Here is a 20,905-nt window from a genome sequence, read left to right on the forward strand (position 1 = left end):
TTCGACTTATTGATTATTGGCGGGAAACTTAAAAAATTTTAAATTATCATAAGTATGTAGGGTGAATGTAGCTGACGTGAATTTAAAAAATTTTGAAATAAGTGAATTAAAATTAAATAAAATTTGAAAAATGCGCATTTATAGAATTTGAAAATTACTCTGTGCATTTTTTTACATTTTGAATTTAAAAAACGTTTACTTGTAATTTAAAATTTCTTATATCTGCTACATTCACATGAGTGTAAATGTAGCAGACTTCAGACAGATTTAAAATTATCAATAGAGTAAATAATTAATAAAATAAAATTTGAAAAAAATGCGCATTTAAAAAATTTTGAAATTAATAAGTACATTTTTTATAAATATTGTTTTTTAAATTATTACTCTATTTATTTAAAGTTTAAAATTTGATGCCTGCTACATTCACACTCATCCTAAGTTTTAATTTAAAAAGGAGGGGATATTTCTGCTGAGAAAATATTTTATTTAATATTTAAAAATTTGAAAATTAAAAAAATTAATATGATTTTTTTCAATATACTTTTATTGTTCATACTTAGTACAAGGAATTCAGTGCAGTATTCAGTATTATATTTAATAATTTTATCACCCATTAAAGCGTACAATTGTACTTTATGATTATAAAGATTTTTATTTGTTTTATAATTTTATACATGTATATAATGTGTATATATATGTATAATTTTATAATTAACATGAGGCGTATTTATTGTATACTAAAAAATCGATGACTTTATCGTTGGGAATATCATCCATGCAGACCTTTGTGATTACTATTATTCAATATTCTGTTTTTTGTAGTATGACTGTTTATTATTAAATGACACTAGAGCTAAAAAAGTTATTTAAAATTTATAATCATCAATCACTGCTTTACGTATTTAGTTTGTTTCATGTTTTATAGAATATTAAATAGAATATATAAAGTATCTTCCAGATCTATAAAGTTTAAAAAAATCAAAACTTCATTATAAAAGTATCATATACATATATAATTATATAGCAAACGATAGAGTAGAACAATTAAATAATTTTAAATGTTAAGAAAAAAATTATCACAATAAGCATCAGTATTTTCCTTCATGGAAGCTGAGATGAATGCCGCCCACATAAACTAAGCATTTTTAAATTATCAACAAATAAATTCATTTTTAACTGACAGTTAATTAGCATGACAAAAACAATTAAACATTGAATGATGAACGATAAATATGACTGGATTTGAATTCACAATATTGTTAAGCGTCGTGCTTGATACACAATCAATATAAATATGTTAATTTAAAAATTACTAATTAAATTTTTAGTCCTTTAATTTTTATTTATTTTTATCCTCCAAAGTTTTAATGATTCAGTCTCAATTTCTACTTGTTATATAGCAACTGTCAGAGTATACATTTTTTCTGGTTCTTTTTTATGTTTTACTTTGTTTGTTATCAATTAATTCAATAAATTACTCATTACGGAAAATCTATTACGATTAAAATTTAGATTACACCAATTTTAATTCATCTAATACAATATTTAAATACCTTTATAATAACATACCAGTTTATTTGATTTTTATATTTTGTTTTCATATTTTTTATACCGAATATTAAATACCGCTATTATGTAGTCGTCTATTTATTACGTAATCATGCCCGAGTGTAGCTCATTTTAGGATTGAATAGTTACCAAGCTACGAGATTAAAATCTTACCATTTTTCCGTTAATAATAACAATAATAATCATAATAATAATAATTTAAATATTATAAATATGCCGCTAGTGAATTTTTCCATTAAAGGGTTAATACTAGTATGACGATCGGTTCTTTTACACGTAATATATAAATATTTAACACGAGGATTCTCATGCGTGGTAACTAAAACACAAAGTCTGCTGTTTAAAGCCACATGTATATCAACATGCATATATGTTTTTATGTAATTTTCATGTTAGTAGCAATAATCACCATCATAATGCAAATAATTATTCATCGATTTTTAAAAACGCATTACTGTTTCTTGGACATATGTGCGCCGTCATTAAAATCCCTTGATTGATCTCTGGAATTTCTATCACGATAATCACGATGATCGCCTCGCGAGTCCTGTTGCTCTCGACGATCTTTTTGACGTCCTTGTCCTCGAAATTTGCGATTGCCGCTGTCCCTGTAATAGTTACCGCCGCCACTACCACCGCCTCCGTTGTGGTATCCCCGTGATGAGCGAGGATAAAACTGTGGGTAGCAAGGGATCTCTGGTTTTACGTTGCTGTTAAGTAATTCTGGCAGAACAATACGACAGGACATGTCAGGTTCACTTTCCTCTTTATCCATGCGGTTGCGACGGTGATGTTGTCCCGAATGACGATCGTAACTAGTGGTAAAAAAATTTATTTATTAATTTATTATTACTGATAAATAGGCAATATGGAATTCAAAGAAACCTGGAACGTCCTCGAGCAGCATTTCTCCAGTAACTTTCTCCTTCTAACGGAGGAAATTTATAAGAATTTCTACCAGACTGTCCAGGGTCACCAGATGATCCGCGACTGTGATGACCATTTTCGTTATTTCCTCGTCCTCGTCCATGTCCACTGCGATTCCCACCAGAATTTTTAGCTGATGACGCTTTTATCGTTGCTATTTCACGCTGCTGATCTGAATTCTCACGTTGCAGTCTCTTTACCAATGACTCTGCATCCTCTAGACGCGCTGCCAGTTCACTGTTTACTGAATTTGTCGTTTCTCCCACTTGTATAGCCGCATCATTGACTTTAAGTTTTTCTTTGTCCTTTGCCGTCTGTTCTAGTTTCCTGAATAAAATTACAATAATTACACTTAATATCAAATTTTGATTGTGTTTCCAACTCGATTTGGTAATTACAATTTCTGCTGCTCAATTATTTCAAGAAGATGGACATTTTGTTTCTTAACGTCATTGAATGATACTTTGAGCTCCTCGAGATCACGTTCAAGAAGTTCAATCTGCAGAGGAGTAACATTGACACTAACTGGGCTTCCCTATCAGACAGACATCGGAATCGTGATCGAATCATCGATGTCTGAAAGTTTATCTTAAAAATAATAAATAAATAAATAATAGTAATCAGTACCTTAGGTTTCACAAACCCGTTTGAATTATCTTCTGGTGATGACGGGCTATTTGTACACGCAGTGCCTTTAGTAAATACCAACTGAAATTGTAAATCTAAAAATTCAAATCACCAATAAATTAATTATACTCTAAAACAAATTCAATACATTTATTAATTTATTTATAATTATTTTTATACCGCGATTTCGTTGTCGCAGAGTCTCCACTTCCTGATGCAAAGCAACGAGAGTTGCTTGATGTTGTTCCTGAAGAAACTTCATATTCTGCTCCAACTGAGGTGTCCTATCTCCATTAATACCCGCTTGCTGAGATCGCAAGGGCGTTGCAACACCGTCATTTCTCGCTGGCAAACTCATTAGCTCTGTTGATTTTTTCCCCTACGAAAGAAAAAGGAAAAGAAAACACTCGATAAAAGAAAAATGCAATTATCTCCAATCAAATTTAAAAGTCACCGACCTGAGAAAATGGCACCGTGGGTAACTTGACTAACACCTTCGACGTCATTTTACGATTTATTTTTCTAAAAATGCAAATAAAATTATAAATTAACTGATGATTGATCCGCGATTATATTTTTGCGACTCAATTCGTGAATAATTCAACACCGCGCAAATATAACGCGTCAATATAATTGTCTAGACAACCTATGAGCTAGTCTCATATATTAACTTTACTGCAAAATAATGACTAAATTTATTAAATCAATAGACAGTAATTATATTAATAAATATAAAATAAATGTTTTAAATAAAGTACGTACGTTAGACGTCGAGATGTGAAACCGGAACTCGTTGCGAGGTGGCGAACCAAAGTGAGGGAGGAGGGTGGAGCGAGACGAGGGCACGACGTCTTGGATTTAATGCCCTCGTTGATGCCTTCCTCCCCTGGGTGGTTCACCCGGTTCAGCCGAGGTAGTCGTCGAGGCCGCGTTATTTACGTCAATTATTCAAATTTCCCAATTGCTCTGCTTTAGAAATCGATATACCGATGATTGATAGACTGACAACTGACAAATTTATTTATTTATAATTAGTAAAGTCCAACAACTCGGTACGCAGCGCGTTTAATTTTGCTCAAACTGACACGCCGGCGGAAATCTTCGGGCGACTTTTTCGAGGGAAGAAAGCCGGCGTAGTCGTCAGTATTGATCGCGGACTCATACCCACAGCATTAAACTTTACATAGACTAGACCAACACTCTCCTACTGATGGCATACGAGTATGCCTTTTGCAAACTACACTGACAACCAGTAGCCGGAGACTACTCGGTTGCTCGGTACTCGGTCATTGGTGCTGGTGATTCTACGACCGCACCCACTATATACATCCACGTACATATACTTACTTTTTTTTTCTTTGTTCACCTGACAATTTTATGTACCTACATGTACATTTACTTTTTTATATCTTATTTTATTTTTTAATGTACATGCAATTACAAAAAACATCTTGTCTTGCTGCAAAAGCACCAGGAGTTGATCATTTTTATGATACCGAAGTTAACCGACGTCTAATAATTTTTGAATTATTTTTAAAAACGATAAATTTTTAAAAAATTGTACTTGCAGTTTCTTTAATTTTCTACATGTACATATTTTTTTTTTTTTTATTTTAAATTAAATTTTGGAAAAGAAAATTCAAATTTTAAATTGTCTGCTAACTTCAGAATCATATTATTTTTTTGTAATATAAAATTTAATATTTTAAATTATTTTCAGATTTGAATATTTAAATACTTTGATCAAGTCTGAGTAATTATAAATTGTTAAAAAAAAAGTAATTAAGAATTTACTGTGGGTTTATTATTAATTACTGTCGACAATTAACATGAGTTCAAATTTTTAAAAAAAATCCCGCGCAATTTGATGGAAAAAAAAAATTCAAAAATTATTAAAATGCGCGGGAATCAATAATTGATATTTTTAAAAAATAAATATATGTAAGGTATCTAAATTCATGTTATAAAAAATATGAGGTGATTATTGAGTAATAAAAAATTTTTGAATGAATGCAGCAGCAGCCGGTCGTTCCCCAACGACGCGTAAACAAACGCACTTGCATTTTCATAATTGGCTGTTTGAATTTAAAAACTGTTAAATTAAAATTGTTTTTAGGAATAAATTAACTTTAATTAAACCCGTTACAATTTATTAAAATATAATAATAACACAATGGATTTTGGTAAACTAAAATAACATATTGTAATAAACAAAAAAAGTTTAAAAAAAATTATTCATTTTTGATGACAGACATAACCAAAAACGGTCATGTCATCCGTCATCAAATCCATGAAATTTAATTATTTAAATGATAAAAAATCTTGTGAAAATGTCTACACCGATGACGATGATAATGACTTTAATTTCAAGGTATTTATTTATTTATTTTTATCTATAATTATATTTTTAATTCAAAATTTTAATTATTTCTTCAAGTACGTGCCTTCAAATCAATTCAAATATATCGTGAAAGATGTGCGAAGACAGAGAACGAAAAACGATGAGGAACGAGTCTGGACTTCTTTTGTAAATCAGCAGGAACATCAAGACGATTATCACCTTAATTGTTACCGGGACGTTGATGCCAAGCAAATTTTACGTGCTAATTTGCAAGAAGTTGATCACGAGCTCAGGAGGTTTGACGACGACTCTGAACATACAGAAAGACTGATCACGTGTACAAGTGATGACAAAAGACATGATGACTTGGTAATTATTTATTTATAATTATTTTAAATGATAATTTAATCATCATCAATAATTTTTTCGCGCTCAGGTTCCTAGAAATGATAAAAAGTCACTGAAGTTTGATTATGAAGTTGAAAACTATGATGATGATGATGATAATGACTCAGAAAGCAGCAGCACACTGCGAGCTGTACAAAAAGAAGACGAGGATCAGTTGGTCTACGAGCGCTCGCCGGTATCTCAACTGGATTTCAAATCCAAAACAACAAAATTGCGCTACGAGCACACAATAAGACATCGTCATGAACGTCCTTGTACTTTTTATCGTGACTGCAATTGCCGTGAATGCATTTCAACTCCTGAATTGACATCACAAAATGAGCGTGATCAATATTCTGTCCATGTCGTTCGTATAGACCCAGTGGTAGCTCATAAAATTTTAGGTATTCAAGCTAAAATTTCAGAACTTTTGGATGAAATATCATACCGTCTTTGTCGGATACCCCAACCAGACGGTGATATCGATTTAAAACGACGTCAGCAACGAGTTATGGAGTTCGCAATACGATTTTCACGTAATTATTTGTATGATTTGAGACGTCAAATGTCAGACGTCCAAAGACACGTGAGAGTTATGTCACCCGGTGCTAGACGACCTACTAAACGGGTATTGTCTCTGCACATGCAAGCGTTGGAACAAAAATTATGCTCAACTCATCAATTATTACTCAACGCTTTGAGTGCTTACTGTAAGCACATACCGAGTTCTATTTTAAAAGGACATCCGGGAAAGCTCAAGGAAATTTTACAAGTCGTTATTGATCTCAGAGATGTTTGCTCAAAAATTAATCTCACTGCTGAATTATTCGGTGCTGGTGATACTGCTCCACTTCCTTTGGTAATTTATTTAAATTTCTAGTTGTTAATTTGCTGATGGTCATTGATAATTTATTGAATATTTTTATTGAAGGGTAAAGATACGCAGAAAAGGTGCTATGCTATTTTATCAAAGCTGCGTTTGACTTCAGATCATGATTCAGCTTACAATCACACAGCACCAACACTCATTAACGCATCAACATCCGAAGCTAAAAGACGAAATCGTCTGGACAACCGTAAAAATTATCCAAATCGTTTTAGTATGTACAGCGTTGATTCTAAATATACAAAATGCCTGAGAAATCGACGGCCTGGTATCAAATGATTAATATTTATAGAAAAAAAAAATAACAAATCGTTAGATTATTTGTTTACTGATAAATTATTGATGTGTTTAATTATTATTGATGTGCATAGTTACTGTTGGTGTCTATCCAAGAGACAGAAGAACTACTGTTGGCAGATTACGGTTGAATAATCCTGCCTCGGGTCCAATCGAACCTCATCAAAATATCGCGATGCAAAAGCCTAGACGTGAAGTCTTGAAACGAAGCCGCTTTAGGACTAGAGATTATCAAAAAGAGGATGATATCAGAACTGTGATGGAAATGATGCCAACTGATTCGGAAATTGTATGATAATTTATTTTTTAAAATTGGTATTTTTATTTATTTTTAATTATTGATGCCAAATATTTAATTTTTCAGGGAAGCCATGGAATATCATCGCGTATTTGCCACTCGTCAATGTCCACTGTCAATAAAATTAAAAAAACAAACATAAAGCGGGAAAATGATACGCAAAGTAGACCACCAACAAAGTCCAGAAACCAGATTGATGTTAATAAAAAAAAATCATCTACAGAAATTGTTATTAAAAATAAACAACTGTCTAGTTTAATTCCAATCATAACGGATTTAATTTCTTTAGCTGCTAAAAAAGTATACGCTCATTTTTATTTTATAAAGTTATTTCCTGTGATTTTTATTAACAGTAAAATATAAATTGCAGCAAAAAAATTCATCATTGAAAGAAGCCACGACAATGGAGGCTCTCCTGGAGTTTTTGCACGAGTATCTAGCAGAGAAAATGAAAAGCAGTCGGAAATCTTCAATCACGTCGCCCGAGTCCCATGACAATGGCAGCAAGTCTTCAGAAACTCAACGGACTTCCAAAACCCAGAGCTCTCGTGAATCTGAAAGCGATCGAGAGTCTTCAGAATCTGCTGCAAGTGACAATAAAAATTCTGGACTGACTAAACTCAATGTATCCCATGATTCAGTGGATCGGCTCCTCAAGTACCGAGATGAGTACCAACGTCTCTGCAGTTTGAGTCCCATGTACACCAGCAACAGTTTAAACAAACCCTGGGAAGTGGTTTCATGGTAAACCTCATTCTATTAATTAAAATATATCAATGCCTTTATATTAATTTTGTCTCGTTCCTTATTAATAAATGTATTATTTTTATGGCAGGATATCTGACAAACTGATAGACGAGTTGGTTGTAGAAATATCAAAAGAACTTCAAATGGACGATGTCATACAAAAATTATTTGATTTAGAATTTCAAGATTTTTGAAGCCAAAATAATAATAATTTAAAAAATATTTATTTTTAATCATGGAGATAAATATTTTTATAGAACAATTATCTGTATAAATCGTGTGATACTAAAAATAATTTATTTATTTATTTATTAATACAATATTTTTTTGGGGAACCAGCGACCGATAAAAATAATTAACAATTAAATGTATAATTTAAATAATTAATACAATTTTAAAAACTTAAAGATTTTAAAATTTTGATTCCAGACATCAAATTTATTAATTTAAAAGAAAAATAAGTTCTAATAGCGAGTAACATAGATGCCGCCACGGAAAATAGTCAAAATCAGTTACGTTACGTGATTGCCTATATATACTGAATATATGTAAAATAATGATAATATAAAATCAAGGTTACTGTTACTACCAAGTGGTCGAACCATTGTAGGAATTATTTTCGGAGTCAGAAGTCACGTATTCAGTGTCTATACCTCGACTCCAACTGATTCCGCTCCAGCAAATTTAATTCTTTCGTATTTACACACATTAAAGGACAAATATACTATGTGTATATTTATATCTCAGTGACGCGGAGCACATGTGCCTATGTGACTAAACCCACGTTTATATAATTTATTATTTTATTTTATTTATTCGTTATATTATTATCGTTATATACCACCGGCAATAAAATAACTACTCGTCTATCAGTACTGTATTTACTTAACATTAAAGTGAAATTGCTCTTAAATCCGGTTTCACGCACAAATGTGGATCCACATAAATTCTTCTTTTTAAAACAGTCTATTCCTTTTCTCGAAACTAGCGCACGTGAAAGTATCTCCAGTTAGTGACTTCAAATTTAATGAAACGTGCGTTTTATTTGTCGACAAATTATTTTTTTATCCAAGGTAATATTACTTAATATATACATGCAATTATTACATAATATTGTTTATTATTTTGCAATGCTCATTGCAGGTAACGAGTAATTATAAATTTAAAAAAAAAACAAGCAAGATTTTAAGATTAAATTGATGATAATTAGTGTTATCGTCAAGTCTACTGATTATTTTACTGATTCTTAAAATTTTTAATGGCCACAGTACTTCGGTTTATCAGCAAGTTATCAAGTTTTGAGCTTGTAATCACTTAAGTGCTTGTCCTTAAATATCTCGTCTATGTCAATTTCAAATCACTTGCTTTTTTTAAAATTATCAGTACCTGGTTTTATCATTTGCTTGTTATTTAAAAGTTCTCAAGTATTTGAAAATTATTTATATTTATGTAAGTTGATATGTTATATATAAATAGGGATTTTAAATTAATGATATGATGAATAAGCGAGAGTGAGTTGCATAAATGATACTCGGCTTAATTATAATAACAATTATTGAACGTAAAAGTGGATAATTACAAAAATAAATTAAATCACTAAATCCCATATGTATTTGGATATTAATATTTACTTATAAATGAATTAACAATAGAGCCAGTTATTTAAATTATTATGATTGAATTTAATCACGCTACAAGTTAATAAAACTTGAGTCGTTAATGAATATTTAATATTTAAATTTATGATGTCAAAACATTCATATTTCAAATCGGTAGTCGGGCTTGATTAATTATTTTTAAATTACTGTGATAATATTTTAAAAATATAAACTTTGATTTATTGTCATTTTTCATTGTAGAATATGTTGACGTACATTGGAATTCTACTGCTGGGACTGATGAGAATACAAACGACCCAAGCCTGGCAGTTATCTTTTGCCGGGAATCAGTCGGTCAACCTTCATCTTGATGACGTAATACGTGTCCCATTTGAATTGGTAATTCCTGAGGGAGTTGACAGACCAGGGCTTAAATTTGACATCGAAAATACTGACCATCATGTTGTGAGCGTCAAGGAACCATGGGTTGAATCTTTACCTGCTGGTGTCGATCGCTTCAATAGTTCTTTAAATATTACGGGTCTTTTTCTTGGTAAAGCTGACATTGTCTTAAAAGTCACTGAAAAAGGGGTAGGCATTTTTGTAAATTATTATTATCGATAATTAAATTTATTATCAAATTTTAATCTTTGCAGAAAACTTATGAGCTGAACAGATTAGAGGTAATTGTTATACGTCCGGAACGTATAATCGATAGATTATTTACTGGAAGTGTTGTAGCTCTTGTGTGCATATTGTATATTAATTTCGGATGCGCTATGGACTGGGACGTGTGTCGTCAGACGATAAGGAAACCTATCGGGCCAATTATTGGATCGATTTGTCAATTTATAATCATGCCTCTGGTAATTAATTTGTATATTACACACCGAGGGTGGAAAGTAGGACATTCCAACCCGTGTAATTGCCTATCTGAGGTGAAAGCAAGGGTAGCAAACACGTGAATTGGGACGTCTTACCTTCCTCTGTATTTAGTACTCGATTTTTCACTAGATCTGCACCTGAAAGTTTAAATTTTTGCCTGTTTGCGGGAAGAATGGCGCATGCGTTAATTTTCATCATTTATTTGTCTTATGAGAGAAAAAGAACAACTTGCTTCCCCTTTAACAGGGTGGGAATTTAAACTTCCGGTGCGGGTGCGGTGAAAAAAAATTATTTATATTTAATGTTGATAAAATAAATTAATTTTATTGTTTATTATCAAATAGTTGGCGTTTGGTATCGGACAAATATTATTTCCTAACAAACCAGAAATGCAAATCGGTATATTTTTTACTGGAATAAGTCCCAGTGGAGGAGCATCAAACATATGGACTTTGCTTTTAGGAGGAAACCTTCCACTTTCTATCAGCATGACAACTGTGTCAACTTTGGCTTCTTTTGGTAATTAAATATATACTATTTTCATGCTTTTATCTTCCCATTAATTTTAATTCCAAGCTGATAAAATATTTCGAATCAAATACATAAGTTTTATGTAAACAGTCTGCGTGAAGTCTGTGACTGTTAATTTTTGCAATGACATCACAGCTTTAAATTATAAATTATAATGTTTTATTTTATTTTATTAGGTACCATGCCACTGTGGATATTTACTCTGGGTAAATATATTTTTGACAAAGGAAATATAAAGATACCTTACAGCAGAATAGCATTTTCAGCTGTTGGTTTAGTCGTTCCATTGGCAATTGGGTTTTTAATTCAACGTAAATTCCCAAGACTTTGTAAAATAATGGTCCGAATAATGAAACCTTTTTCCGTAATCTTAATTTTATTTATTGTTATTTTTGCCATTGTAACAAATTTATATTTATTCGAATTATTTTCCTGGCAGGTAATTATTTTATATTTAAATCTCAACTAAAGACCAAGTCTTTTATCCATAAATTTAAATTTAAATAATTTTTCGATAGATAACTCTAGCAGGAATGGGTTTGCCATGGCTAGGATTCATATGCGGTTTGATAATGATGTTGGTCTTCCGACAACCGCAAGCTGACGTTCGTGCTATTGCCATTGAAACCGGAATTCAGAACACCGGAATTGCTATTTTCCTTCTTAAATCCGGTATGCAGCAGCCAACTGCCGATCTTACCACCGGTAAAAATTTTAATTTTCAATCCATTTAATTAATCACTTGCACTCTATTTTTATTTAAATAAATAACTTTTTTTCTTTAGTGATTCCTGTGTCATGTGCCATAATGACGCCGATTCCACTGATGATTTTATGGTTGATAAAAGTTATTTCTGACCGCAGAAAAAACAAAGATGAAAAATTATCTGAAAAATTACAAGCTGATGGGATGCCTATCGTCATATCAAATTTATCAGCATTACAATCACCATAAACGGCATTAATACTTAAAATAACTGGTAGTAGGGTCTTTTGTAATTAGATATCATAAATATTATATTTTATTGTTAAAATATAATTATTTAGTTATACATTAATACATAAAACAGGCTCCTAATTTTTTTTAGGAGCTAAAATATATAAAACTCGGCAGCGCCGAGTTTAATATTTTGATATAAATCAGCAACTCAGATATCAGCTTTAAATTTTTTTTATAGCCGACCAATGCATACATAAACATATTTTCAATTGAGATAAATAGTGTTCATTTAAATCAACTGATCTCTAGGTCATCAGTGGTGTTTCGAGATTACGTCACTTCTAACAAAATTAATAATAATAATTTTACAGTCTAGACAATTAGAAATTTCGGTTTATTTTTCATTAACTTCCAGTGTACGCATTTTTTGAGTTGCCTTAAATTAAACTGATTTTTTTTTTAATTTTAAATAATAAATTAAGTAACAAATTGAATGGTATTAAATTGGATTATTCCACATGTATTCTAGTCGGATGAACCGAGGTCCGGTTATCAACTAGGCGTCGAATAATCCACCGCTCAAAATTATTAAGTCGATTATGAGTGATGATGAATTTTATTGAACGACATTATTTATAAAATTTTATTATTTTTTTAGTTATTATTTTTAATTCTGCTGTATGTTATGGCATGTGATATTGAATATTAGGATATATTAATATTGTTGTCATTACGTTTATATGTATCAATTTCAACATTTTTTTTTTTTTTATAATATATTAAATGTTAAACCTTTTTTATTTGTTTAAATATAAATAATATTTTTATATAAATAAAATATTTAAAGTGTCTGTTTAAAAATATGTACAATTGAATTTTATAAATTTTGAATATGTACAAACAAAAAGATTATTAAAATAGGTATACAAATAATTAATACAAATTGCGTCATTATAATTTTATAACTTAATTCGAAAATATTTTTCCTGTAAAATTAATTTCCCACAATGTTTAATTTAAAATATTGTGATAACTCGGTAATCCGTAATCCGGATTTCCGTGGTAACAACATTTATTAATGTTTGTATAAAATGGTTAATCGTTTTGGAATGTATAAACCTCGAGTAGAGTATAAATTCCAATGTAAAATAAATAGTTTAGTTTATTTATGTTTTGTTACATAAAGACGTTTTCAGAAACTGTCATACTGATTTATTTTTAGTAAGAGTTGTTGATGACGCGTAACGAACTATCCTCAATTGTAATAATAATAATAATAATAATAACAATAATAATGATAATAATAACGTGGGTAAAATATTTGAAACCCACGGGATATTTATTTGCGTATAGTTTTGTGATATGATGGGCTCAAAGCCAATTAAATGCAAAACACTTAACTACAAACATTTAAAAGGACCACAACTGGCTATTAATCATAATAACTTTTAACGAAAGATCTAATGCTGGATTAAAAGGTGAATGAACCTGAATAAATAAATAAATCATCAATGTGTTGACAATGTTACCCAATAAATTATAAAAATTTATTTATTATTTTTAAGCCGCGAGAATTTAAACCGCGAAAATTTAAAAAAAACCGCCAAGTTAATAATAACAGACATAAGGAAATTATCCAATGGTTATTTAAACATTGGAATCAATTTCAACCTTGAGTAATGTGTATTTCAGGTCAGCATCTGTTTTTAATAGTAAGGATAATAACCAATGCATCAGCATTAACATCAACAGCATACAATCTAACTACCGTTGATTAATTATTCACTACAATTCAAATTACTCGTTACAAATCATCATACATACGTTTGTAATATAAAGTGTGGGTTACAGATATTTAAATACTTAAAAATTTCGCGCGGATAAAATAACATCACACATTATTATTATTACTGTATTCTGTTAAAGTGGAATGCGCTATAAGATGAAACAGAAAATAGAGATAGAGATGGAGAAAAAACACTTCAGTGTTACCGAATTTAAGTGCACACAAGAAGGACCATCAGCATATCATCTGCGCTGCATTGCATTCTCTTCAAACGACTCGTATCACAGACAAGTCGGTTGCCAGATAATAGTGTTTTTAAAATTTGGCACATGCTGTCCGTTAATGGGTTTCATACTTTTATTAATATATTATATTATGTGTATATATTTTTATTCTCGCGAGAGAAGAATATCATTATTATAATCCATTTAATCTGAGCAAAGTTCAAAAGAAGTCCACGTTGGTTTATATCTTCGGTTAAACGAGCCGTTAAACAACTTCGAGCTATTCAATTTTCTCTGCTCCCGCTTGAATTAACACTTATTAATGTCCATTAACATTAATTTTATTTGTTACAATCTCATTGTCAAGTGTTTGTTTAATTGAGGGTACGTTTGAAGGTCGTCCAATTTTTTAAATTTCTATAAATTTTTTTTAATGTATATAATATTGGTACATATATATTTATATATACATGTATGCGCTCTTTGTAGTATTTAAAATAAATAATAAAAAAAAGGCATAGCATTATTGAGCCAAAAATTTTACTGGAAGATAATTTTGTACCGGCCTCATCAACGTTTCAACCCAATTACGCAATTGCTTGCGACACCTTTTTACAAAACCAGAATATGTATAGACTAGTCTGGTCTCTCCTTTATTATTGGAAAAGATGAGACATATTAAATATTTAAGTAATTTATACTTCAATAAAGTATAATATTTGCCAACCAGGAAATATGTAGGCGGATTATCATTTTTTTTATTGCCGCGAATAGTTTGAATTTTGAAATTAAAACGAATATTTATAAAAGCAATCAGTCATGTGCAGCGGAGCTGGTAAATAAAATAAAATAAAATAAATGAAGCTTCCGATGATATTTTTCAAAGTCTAAGGAGTGAAATTGTTAAATTAGTAAGCGTATATAATTAATGAGATTAAAATAAATAGGCGTAATCCATTAGGATGCTGAGGCTATTAAGATTTTTAATAACTATAAAAATATGAGTTTACTGTCTGTGTATAACTATTGACCTTCTGCCGGCGTGTAAACCTCGGCGGAAACTTATAACATATTTCATTTTTCGTTTCTCTTGTGCGTCGACTATTTTTGTGCAGACTTGTGTGTAATTGGGTAGTGGCTTTCTAGCTGGTTCACCCCACGGGCCTTTATATCTCCCCGAGATGCTGCAGGTTTGCGTCAGGTAACTTTCGTCCGTTTCCAACGCAAGACATCAATCACCATGGTAAGATTTATTATCGCGACGTATTCCTTTTTATCTTCTAATCTTCTTATTTGTAAAACTCTTATCTCTTAAAATTTACACATTTATTTTTTTTTTTTATTTTTTCACTTATCAATTTTAAAAATCTGTGACAAATATCAATGGTGACTAAGTGCTATTTTTAAGTGAAGTGTAGGGGTGTGCAGCTAATCGTGAACGATTCGAATCGAATTATTCAAAAATTTTTAAATTATTCGTCAATTTAATTATCCGAGGTTTTAAATTATTTGAAACTTTTCAAATTGTTCGATTTGAATCAAGAAAATTCTGATCAGATTTCAAATATTCAATTTTTATTTAATTAAGAGCACAATTTTCGTAGATTCGTGTCTGAACTCCTCTAATAAAAATTTGAGTTATTAGAAAAAATATTAAAATTTTAAAACGTCGTTAAAAAGAAAATTTTTGAATTATTCGAATTATTTGATTCAAAATTTGAATCGAATAGTTTGATTCGATTTGATACGATATCTCGTAGGTTTGAATTATTCGCACACCCCTAGTGGTGTTTTTAAATTTAAAATTAATTAATTAATTTATTTTGTTTGTGATAAATTTCAGGAAGAAGATGAACAAAAGACCGCAATAATGCGCAAAGCATTTCAAATGTTTGACACCACCAAGAGCGGCTTCATTGACACCATAAAGATCTCGACGATATTGAACACCATGGGCCAGTTGTTCGACGATGCCGAGCTGAACGCAATCATTGCGGAAAATGATCCCGACAAGGTCGGAAAAGTTAATTTCGACGGGTTCTGTAAAATAGCCGGGAGATTCCTCGAAGAAGAAGACGCAGAAGCAATGCAAGAAGAGTTGAAAGAAGCTTTCCGTCTTTACGACCGCGAAGGAAACGGTTACATCACAACGGCTACGCTTAAAGAAATTCTCGCGGCTCTTGATGACAAATTAACGAGCTCGGACCTCGATGGTATTATTGCCGAAATTGATACCGATGGCTCTGGCACAGTGGACTTTGACGGTTAGTTTTATTAATAATTAATATTTTTTATATATAATAAGTGTATATTTATATACAACGCAATTATATTTAATGAGCTTGTCTTTTTTAAGAACGCGTGACTAAACAATTTAAATTCTATTTCAGAGTTCATGGAGATGATGACTGGTGAATAACTCGTGTTCAAGTTAATCTTCACAAGAATACTAGCACCCACGCAAAAGACAAAATTTAAAACAACGGCCAGCTTTGTCATCATAAGAAGAAATTAGATATTCGCATGCGATTTGATAATTTTCATTATACATCCAATCAGTTCTCCACATCATCATTAACATTATTTAATTACTAATTTTAATAATAACAATTAATTAATTAATAGATAAATAAAATAAAAATATTATTTTCTAGTATCAAATAGCGGATAATTTATTTTGAGTATTACCAATCACAAAGTGAGGGCTAACATAAAAAAACAGGAAAAGAAGTCATGACAGTGGGAAAGAAATAAAAGATAATTATTTAGTTTAGTAAGTCATGGGGTGGGTTTCGTGGTGGTGCTCATCTTGGAAATGGCCGTCGTGGTGGTAGACCATGAATTCGGCTACCTTCATGTTTGGAATGTAGAAGGCACTTGGAGCAAGAGGTCTGTCCAGTGGGTAACCCAGAGGCTTGTAGTCCAGGGAAACGGCTCCACCGATGATCTCGCTGATGTGCTTGCCTTGGTAGTACTTCTTCAAGTACTCGATGTTGTGCTTGTAGACGTCGTAGCCAGTTGTCTGGTCAGACTGGACGTCGTGGTGCATTCCTTGGTGTGTTTCAGTGTGGACTCCTTGGTGTACTTCTGGGTGGACTTCGTGTTTCATTCCTTGTGCGGTACCTCCGACGACGTATGGGTAAGTTGCTCCGTGTTGGTAGATACCTTCACCTTGGTATACTTTGTGTTGTCCTACGGGTAAAATTTGTCCAGCGGGTACTTGGTGTGGATATTGGTGTTGGTATTGGTAAGGTCCTTGTCCTGGCCATTGCTGGTAGACTTGTTGTTGTCCTTGGTATTCTGGGTGGTGGATTCCATGGTATTCTTGGGTTGGCCAAGTTTTTTCGGAGTGTTGGTGGTAGTAGAAGGGGTAGTACTGTGGGTATTTGTGGTAAAGGTAGTGACCGTAGTAGTAGCTCATTTTTTCAACTGGAACTGAAATTGTAAATAAATAATTTAAGGATATAATTTTATTAAAATAATTAAAATTACCATCTTTGCCATAAATTCCGTGTTTGTGGTAGTGGGGAACAACATCAAGGGTGTCGTAGAGACCTTGTCCAGTTCTTTGTTCTTGGACCCATGGTTGGTAGTGTTGATCATCGACAACGTGGTAGTGGGGTTTCTGGTAGGTGCGGTATTGAGCAGGTACGACTGGTCCATACTGAGAGATGGTGTGCTCAGGAACGCTGATGACAGCGAAAACTTGGAGTGGGAATCCACCGTAACGTCCTTTGGGAATTGATAGTCTGGCGGGGAATCCGAAGATTTGGGATGGCTCAGTAACGTAGAATGGGTTCTGGGAACGAACTGCGCTGTCGATGTATGTCATCATGTGGTGGACAGTTGGGTAGTCATGGCTCAAGTGTGGGGCGTGGTGAGAGTCTCTGACGATTACGTTCTTGCCTTCTTGGACTGTAACATTAAATTAGGTGATTAGTTAGTTCATTGGATCTAAATAATTATTGATAGTTTGACAGTAGACTTACGGTCGTAGACAAATTGATCAAGTTCAACGAAGTAATGTCTGTGGTGGCTGATGTCGACTAATTTTCCATCGTAGTCGTATTTGGGTGCAAGGTAGACACGTACGACTGCGTTGGTGATGGGTTTCTCGGAGTTGACAACAATCTGGTATTCGTATGGCTTGTGGTTGATTCTCTTAACCTCGGCCTTTACTTTAAGGTTCTCTTGCTCGTTCTTGTTGACCGGTTGGAAAATTCCATTGTCGAGGTCGACGATCTGGGTGTCGAAGTAGGTGTTGAGGTCAGGGAACATGATTTTTTCGATGGTTACACCAGGAACAATTAGGTCGTTGTATTGGTAAGCTGGAAGAGACTCCTGGTAACGATGGAATAATTTCATCACACGTTTGTAGAGTTGGTAGAAGGCTGGGTCGCGGACTGATGTCTCATGGAGATCAAGAGCAGATGGAGTGTACTCCCAGATAGTACTGAATTCCGGTGCGTTGCCAAGAAGTTGGTGGGCTACGGCCTGGTAGCTGCCGTAGTAACGTGGGTTTATGGATTTTCCGGTACCTTCAATTATTTCTCCGAGGATGTTGAGTCCTTGGGGATGGAAGAGGGATAGGAAGGATTGCTGGGGTGTAATTACGTAGCCAGAGTCAATGGCATCGACGATTCTTTGTTCAAGAGCGTGTACGTTTCTCACGAGGTCTGCGTAGTAGGGAGTGAGGGTGATTTCGTGAGAGCGACCAGCGAACTGGAGTCCGTTTGTGCAGTACAAGTGTGGGTGGTATGGGGTCTTGATGTGTTCGTAGTCTACTTCATCGATGGGTCCAAGACCTTGGGACAGACGTTCGAGGTTGTAGTGAGCCATAAGTTGTTGGTGGATATACCAGTAGTGTGATCCACGTCCTAAGTGTGATGAGCGATGGGTTTCACTCTCAACTCCATGTACTTTGTAATTCTGAATAAATAATTAAAGAAATCATAAATAAATCGTAACGGTTTCTTTCAATATAGTGATGGAATACTTACTTCAGGGATCATGTAACCAGCGAGTGCGAAGTAGGCATGGTAGAGAGCAAGACCAATATCGTGGGTGAAGTAAGAGAGTTGGTGCTCTCCGTAAGGAAGGTAGTCAGTGTAGTTTACTGGGATGACAACTGTCTGCTCAGTCATTGGGTTGTCCATACCGTAGATTCTGACATTCTGGGCTTCGTGGATGACACGAGCGTCGAAGTAATGCTGAGGTAGGATTTCATACAGAGCTGGTGGAATAACTCCCTGGGTCTCTGGGTGTTGGAGAAGAGCGGTGATGAATGCCATGATGAACTGGTGTTCATTTACGTGGATCCGGGCCCAAGCAGCAGTCTTGAAAAATACTGAGTAGTTCTTGGCTCCAAGGAGCATACGAGTCAGCATAGAAACTTCTTTGCGAAGTTGGCTGATGGTCATTGAGAAGGGTGTTCCTTTTGGCTGGACATGTCCTTGTTTGACGAGACCGACGTAGTACTCTACCATATGGGGCTCGCTGTAGTCACCATAGCTCTGCTCAATGTCGTAGTTTATTCCCAAGTTGTAGACTTGTTTGTCGGGAGTCGGCTGTGTTATGTGCTCCAACAAGTGGATGATGTCTTGCTGCTTTTTAAGTAATTCCTGGTCGGCTGTCGGATAAATTTAAGAAATTCATTAACGCGTCAATTATTATGTATAAATTAATTAATTAAAATTAATGCTTACCAGCATGCTGTCTTAAAGGAGTCGGGATAGCGGCCACTGCAGCCGCGAGGGCTACCAGCAAGAAAAAGATGCGCATTCTGATTCAAAATCAGAAAACTCTTCTGTACCATACTGCCAAAATATTTTCGCTTTTATACCAAATCCATATCGGCGATTTCGGCCATATCTTCATGGCCTTCATGACCTTTGTTTGTTGACTTGTTGTTGTCCGAGGGGACTGCACTGCAATAGTTTATTAATCAACTATCGTCTCTTTAACGCAATCGCGGGTCATCGCTATCAAATATTTGTATAGTTTAGGAATGATGTGATCTAAAATTTTCCTACACCAATAAATCCACTAATTACATTACTTATTTTCTCATTTTACTGTCACAGTAATTTGTCAATTGGCGCAAAAAACAAAAAAAAAAGAAATATTTTAATGCTAAAATTGAAAAGTCAATGTACTTTTATTTTTAAAAAATGTATTACATGATCAAAAAATGATATGGATAAGAATTAGCACATCACGTTTGCTGGGTATGATATTTTTAAAATTATCATCATTATATATTTTTTTTAATTGCCTAATATTTAATATTAGTAACTTATTTTGTCTCTGTCATTCTGATAAGTTGTATCAACATCTGCAATGAACAAGACTAATACAAAAAAATAAAACGAGACACGTAAATGAAATGAACAAAATAATTTATTACGTTGATTATAAACTATTTTTTAATTTTTTATTTACTTAAAAATTACGGCAGTTTACTTTCTTTTTAATTAAATTTTTTAATCGAGATTGAAAACGAAAAAAAGGAAACATTTAGCGTTTTCTCAAATCCTACAATAAGGATAAAAATTTTATTTTTTTTTTTCAAATTTTGATTCACAGAAAATTATCATTTCTTCTCTATGAGTGTAAAAGAAGAAAGAGAAGTGACGTTTTCTCTATAATCACAGCTAGAATTCAAATATCTATGAAATACAATTTACAGGCTACAAAATTTTATTTTTTTTAATTTTAATTTAATTTTTGAAAGATAATTCTGTTTTTTTCTTTCAGTGTGAAAAAGAGCGATTACATTTCACCCTCAGTCCAACCTCCAGATGTCTACAAGTTATCTGTAATAATTATAATTTGACAATAACGTTACTTATAAGTTTAGTGT

General features: G+C 32.7%; 5 protein-coding genes across 10 annotated transcripts; 3 read left to right on the plus strand and 2 right to left on the minus strand.

Annotated features, from left to right (window-relative positions):
• Positions 1-599: 599 nt before the first annotated feature.
• Positions 600-8,747, minus strand: LOC103579042 (uncharacterized). Of its 3 annotated transcripts, XM_008560337.3 has the most exons (8): positions 8,669-8,747; positions 3,886-4,131; positions 3,582-3,645; positions 3,304-3,502; positions 3,124-3,218; positions 2,895-3,031; positions 2,455-2,823; positions 600-2,384 (listed from the first exon to the last, which is right to left on the minus strand). In XM_008560337.3, exons 3-8 carry the CDS (start codon positions 3,627-3,629, stop codon positions 2,021-2,023), a joined length of 1,212 nt encoding a protein of 403 aa, XP_008558559.1. In that variant the 5' UTR covers positions 3,630-3,645; positions 3,886-4,131; positions 8,669-8,747; the 3' UTR covers positions 600-2,020. The 3 variants fall into 3 exon arrangements, with proteins under 3 accessions (XP_008558559.1, XP_008558560.1, XP_053593530.1); XM_008560338.2 differs by lacking the exon at positions 8,669-8,747 and having other exon boundaries at positions 2,895-2,995; positions 3,886-4,329; XM_053737555.1 differs by lacking the exon at positions 8,669-8,747 and having other exon boundaries at positions 3,886-4,329.
• LOC103579043 (uncharacterized) lies at positions 5,164-8,502 on the plus strand. 2 transcript variants are annotated; one of them, XM_008560339.3, is made up of 8 exons: positions 5,164-5,494; positions 5,561-5,833; positions 5,901-6,710; positions 6,783-7,005; positions 7,109-7,323; positions 7,399-7,632; positions 7,703-8,076; positions 8,168-8,502. In XM_008560339.3, the coding sequence occupies exons 1-8, from the start codon at positions 5,393-5,395 to the stop codon at positions 8,271-8,273; spliced, it is 2,337 nt and encodes a 778-aa protein (XP_008558561.2). In that variant the 5' UTR covers positions 5,164-5,392; the 3' UTR covers positions 8,274-8,502. The 2 variants fall into 2 exon arrangements, with proteins under 2 accessions (XP_008558561.2, XP_008558562.2); XM_008560340.2 differs by having other exon boundaries at positions 6,783-6,951.
• On the plus strand, positions 8,696-12,922 carry LOC103579041 (ileal sodium/bile acid cotransporter). 2 transcript variants are annotated; one of them, XM_008560335.3, is made up of 7 exons: positions 8,696-9,152; positions 9,939-10,268; positions 10,334-10,543; positions 10,907-11,081; positions 11,270-11,532; positions 11,612-11,798; positions 11,879-12,922. In XM_008560335.3, exons 2-7 carry the CDS (start codon positions 9,942-9,944, stop codon positions 12,046-12,048), a joined length of 1,332 nt encoding a protein of 443 aa, XP_008558557.1. In that variant the 5' UTR covers positions 8,696-9,152; positions 9,939-9,941; the 3' UTR covers positions 12,049-12,922. The 2 variants fall into 2 exon arrangements, with proteins under 2 accessions (XP_008558557.1, XP_008558558.1); XM_008560336.3 differs by lacking the exon at positions 8,696-9,152 and adding an exon at positions 9,273-9,528.
• Positions 12,923-14,848: 1,926 nt separating this feature from the next.
• Positions 14,849-16,616, plus strand: LOC103579040 (troponin C). Of its 2 annotated transcripts, none has more exons than XM_008560334.3 (3): positions 14,849-15,286; positions 15,887-16,307; positions 16,434-16,613. In XM_008560334.3, the coding sequence occupies exons 1-3, from the start codon at positions 15,284-15,286 to the stop codon at positions 16,460-16,462; spliced, it is 453 nt and encodes a 150-aa protein (XP_008558556.1). In that variant the 5' UTR covers positions 14,849-15,283; the 3' UTR covers positions 16,463-16,613. The 2 variants fall into 2 exon arrangements, with proteins under 2 accessions (XP_008558556.1, XP_053593531.1); XM_053737556.1 differs by lacking the exon at positions 14,849-15,286 and adding an exon at positions 15,304-15,429 and having other exon boundaries at positions 16,434-16,616.
• Positions 16,617-16,689: 73 nt separating this feature from the next.
• On the minus strand, positions 16,690-19,839 carry LOC103579038 (hexamerin). The gene is made up of 5 exons (XM_008560333.2): positions 19,749-19,839; positions 19,044-19,672; positions 18,033-18,972; positions 17,536-17,958; positions 16,690-17,478 (listed from the first exon to the last, which is right to left on the minus strand). The coding sequence occupies exons 1-5, from the start codon at positions 19,822-19,824 to the stop codon at positions 16,814-16,816; spliced, it is 2,733 nt and encodes a 910-aa protein (XP_008558555.1). The 5' UTR covers positions 19,825-19,839; the 3' UTR covers positions 16,690-16,813.
• Positions 19,840-20,905: the final 1,066 nt, after the last annotated feature.

This window comes from Microplitis demolitor, chromosome 3 (genome assembly GCF_026212275.2).
Source record: "Microplitis demolitor isolate Queensland-Clemson2020A chromosome 3, iyMicDemo2.1a, whole genome shotgun sequence".
NCBI lineage: Eukaryota > Metazoa > Arthropoda > Insecta > Hymenoptera > Braconidae > Microplitis > Microplitis demolitor.

Excerpts from the sequence above, each read along its gene's own strand:
- LOC103579042 (XM_008560337.3), bottom strand. The coding sequence starts at position 3,629 with ATGACGTCGAAGGTGTTAGTCAAGTTACCCACGGTGCCATTTTCTCAG. Across the intron at positions 3,032-3,123 it reads ACGGGTTTGTGAAACCTAAG|GGAAGCCCAGTTAGTGTCAA; the intron begins GTACTGATTACT and ends TCTGTCTGATAG. Across the intron at positions 2,824-2,894 it reads ATAATTGAGCAGCAGAAATT|GAAACTAGAACAGACGGCAA; the intron begins GTAATTACCAAA and ends AATTTTATTCAG.
- LOC103579043 (XM_008560339.3), top strand. The coding sequence starts at position 5,393 with ATGTCATCCGTCATCAAATCCATGAAATTTAATTATTTAAATGATAAA. Across the intron at positions 5,495-5,560 it reads ATAATGACTTTAATTTCAAG|TACGTGCCTTCAAATCAATT; the intron begins GTATTTATTTAT and ends TATTTCTTCAAG. Across the intron at positions 7,633-7,702 it reads TTTCTTTAGCTGCTAAAAAA|CAAAAAAATTCATCATTGAA; the intron begins GTATACGCTCAT and ends TATAAATTGCAG.
- LOC103579041 (XM_008560335.3), top strand. The coding sequence starts at position 9,942 with ATGTTGACGTACATTGGAATTCTACTGCTGGGACTGATGAGAATACAA. Across the intron at positions 10,544-10,906 it reads AATTTATAATCATGCCTCTG|TTGGCGTTTGGTATCGGACA; the intron begins GTAATTAATTTG and ends ATTATCAAATAG. Across the intron at positions 11,533-11,611 it reads TCGAATTATTTTCCTGGCAG|ATAACTCTAGCAGGAATGGG; the intron begins GTAATTATTTTA and ends ATTTTTCGATAG.
- LOC103579040 (XM_008560334.3), top strand. Across the intron at positions 16,308-16,433 it reads TGGCACAGTGGACTTTGACG|AGTTCATGGAGATGATGACT; the intron begins GTTAGTTTTATT and ends ATTCTATTTCAG.
- LOC103579038 (XM_008560333.2), bottom strand. The coding sequence starts at position 19,824 with ATGCGCATCTTTTTCTTGCTGGTAGCCCTCGCGGCTGCAGTGGCCGCT. Across the intron at positions 18,973-19,043 it reads CTGGTTACATGATCCCTGAA|AATTACAAAGTACATGGAGT; the intron begins GTAAGTATTCCA and ends TTATTTATTCAG. Across the intron at positions 17,479-17,535 it reads CGGAATTTATGGCAAAGATG|TTCCAGTTGAAAAAATGAGC; the intron begins GTAATTTTAATT and ends TTACAATTTCAG.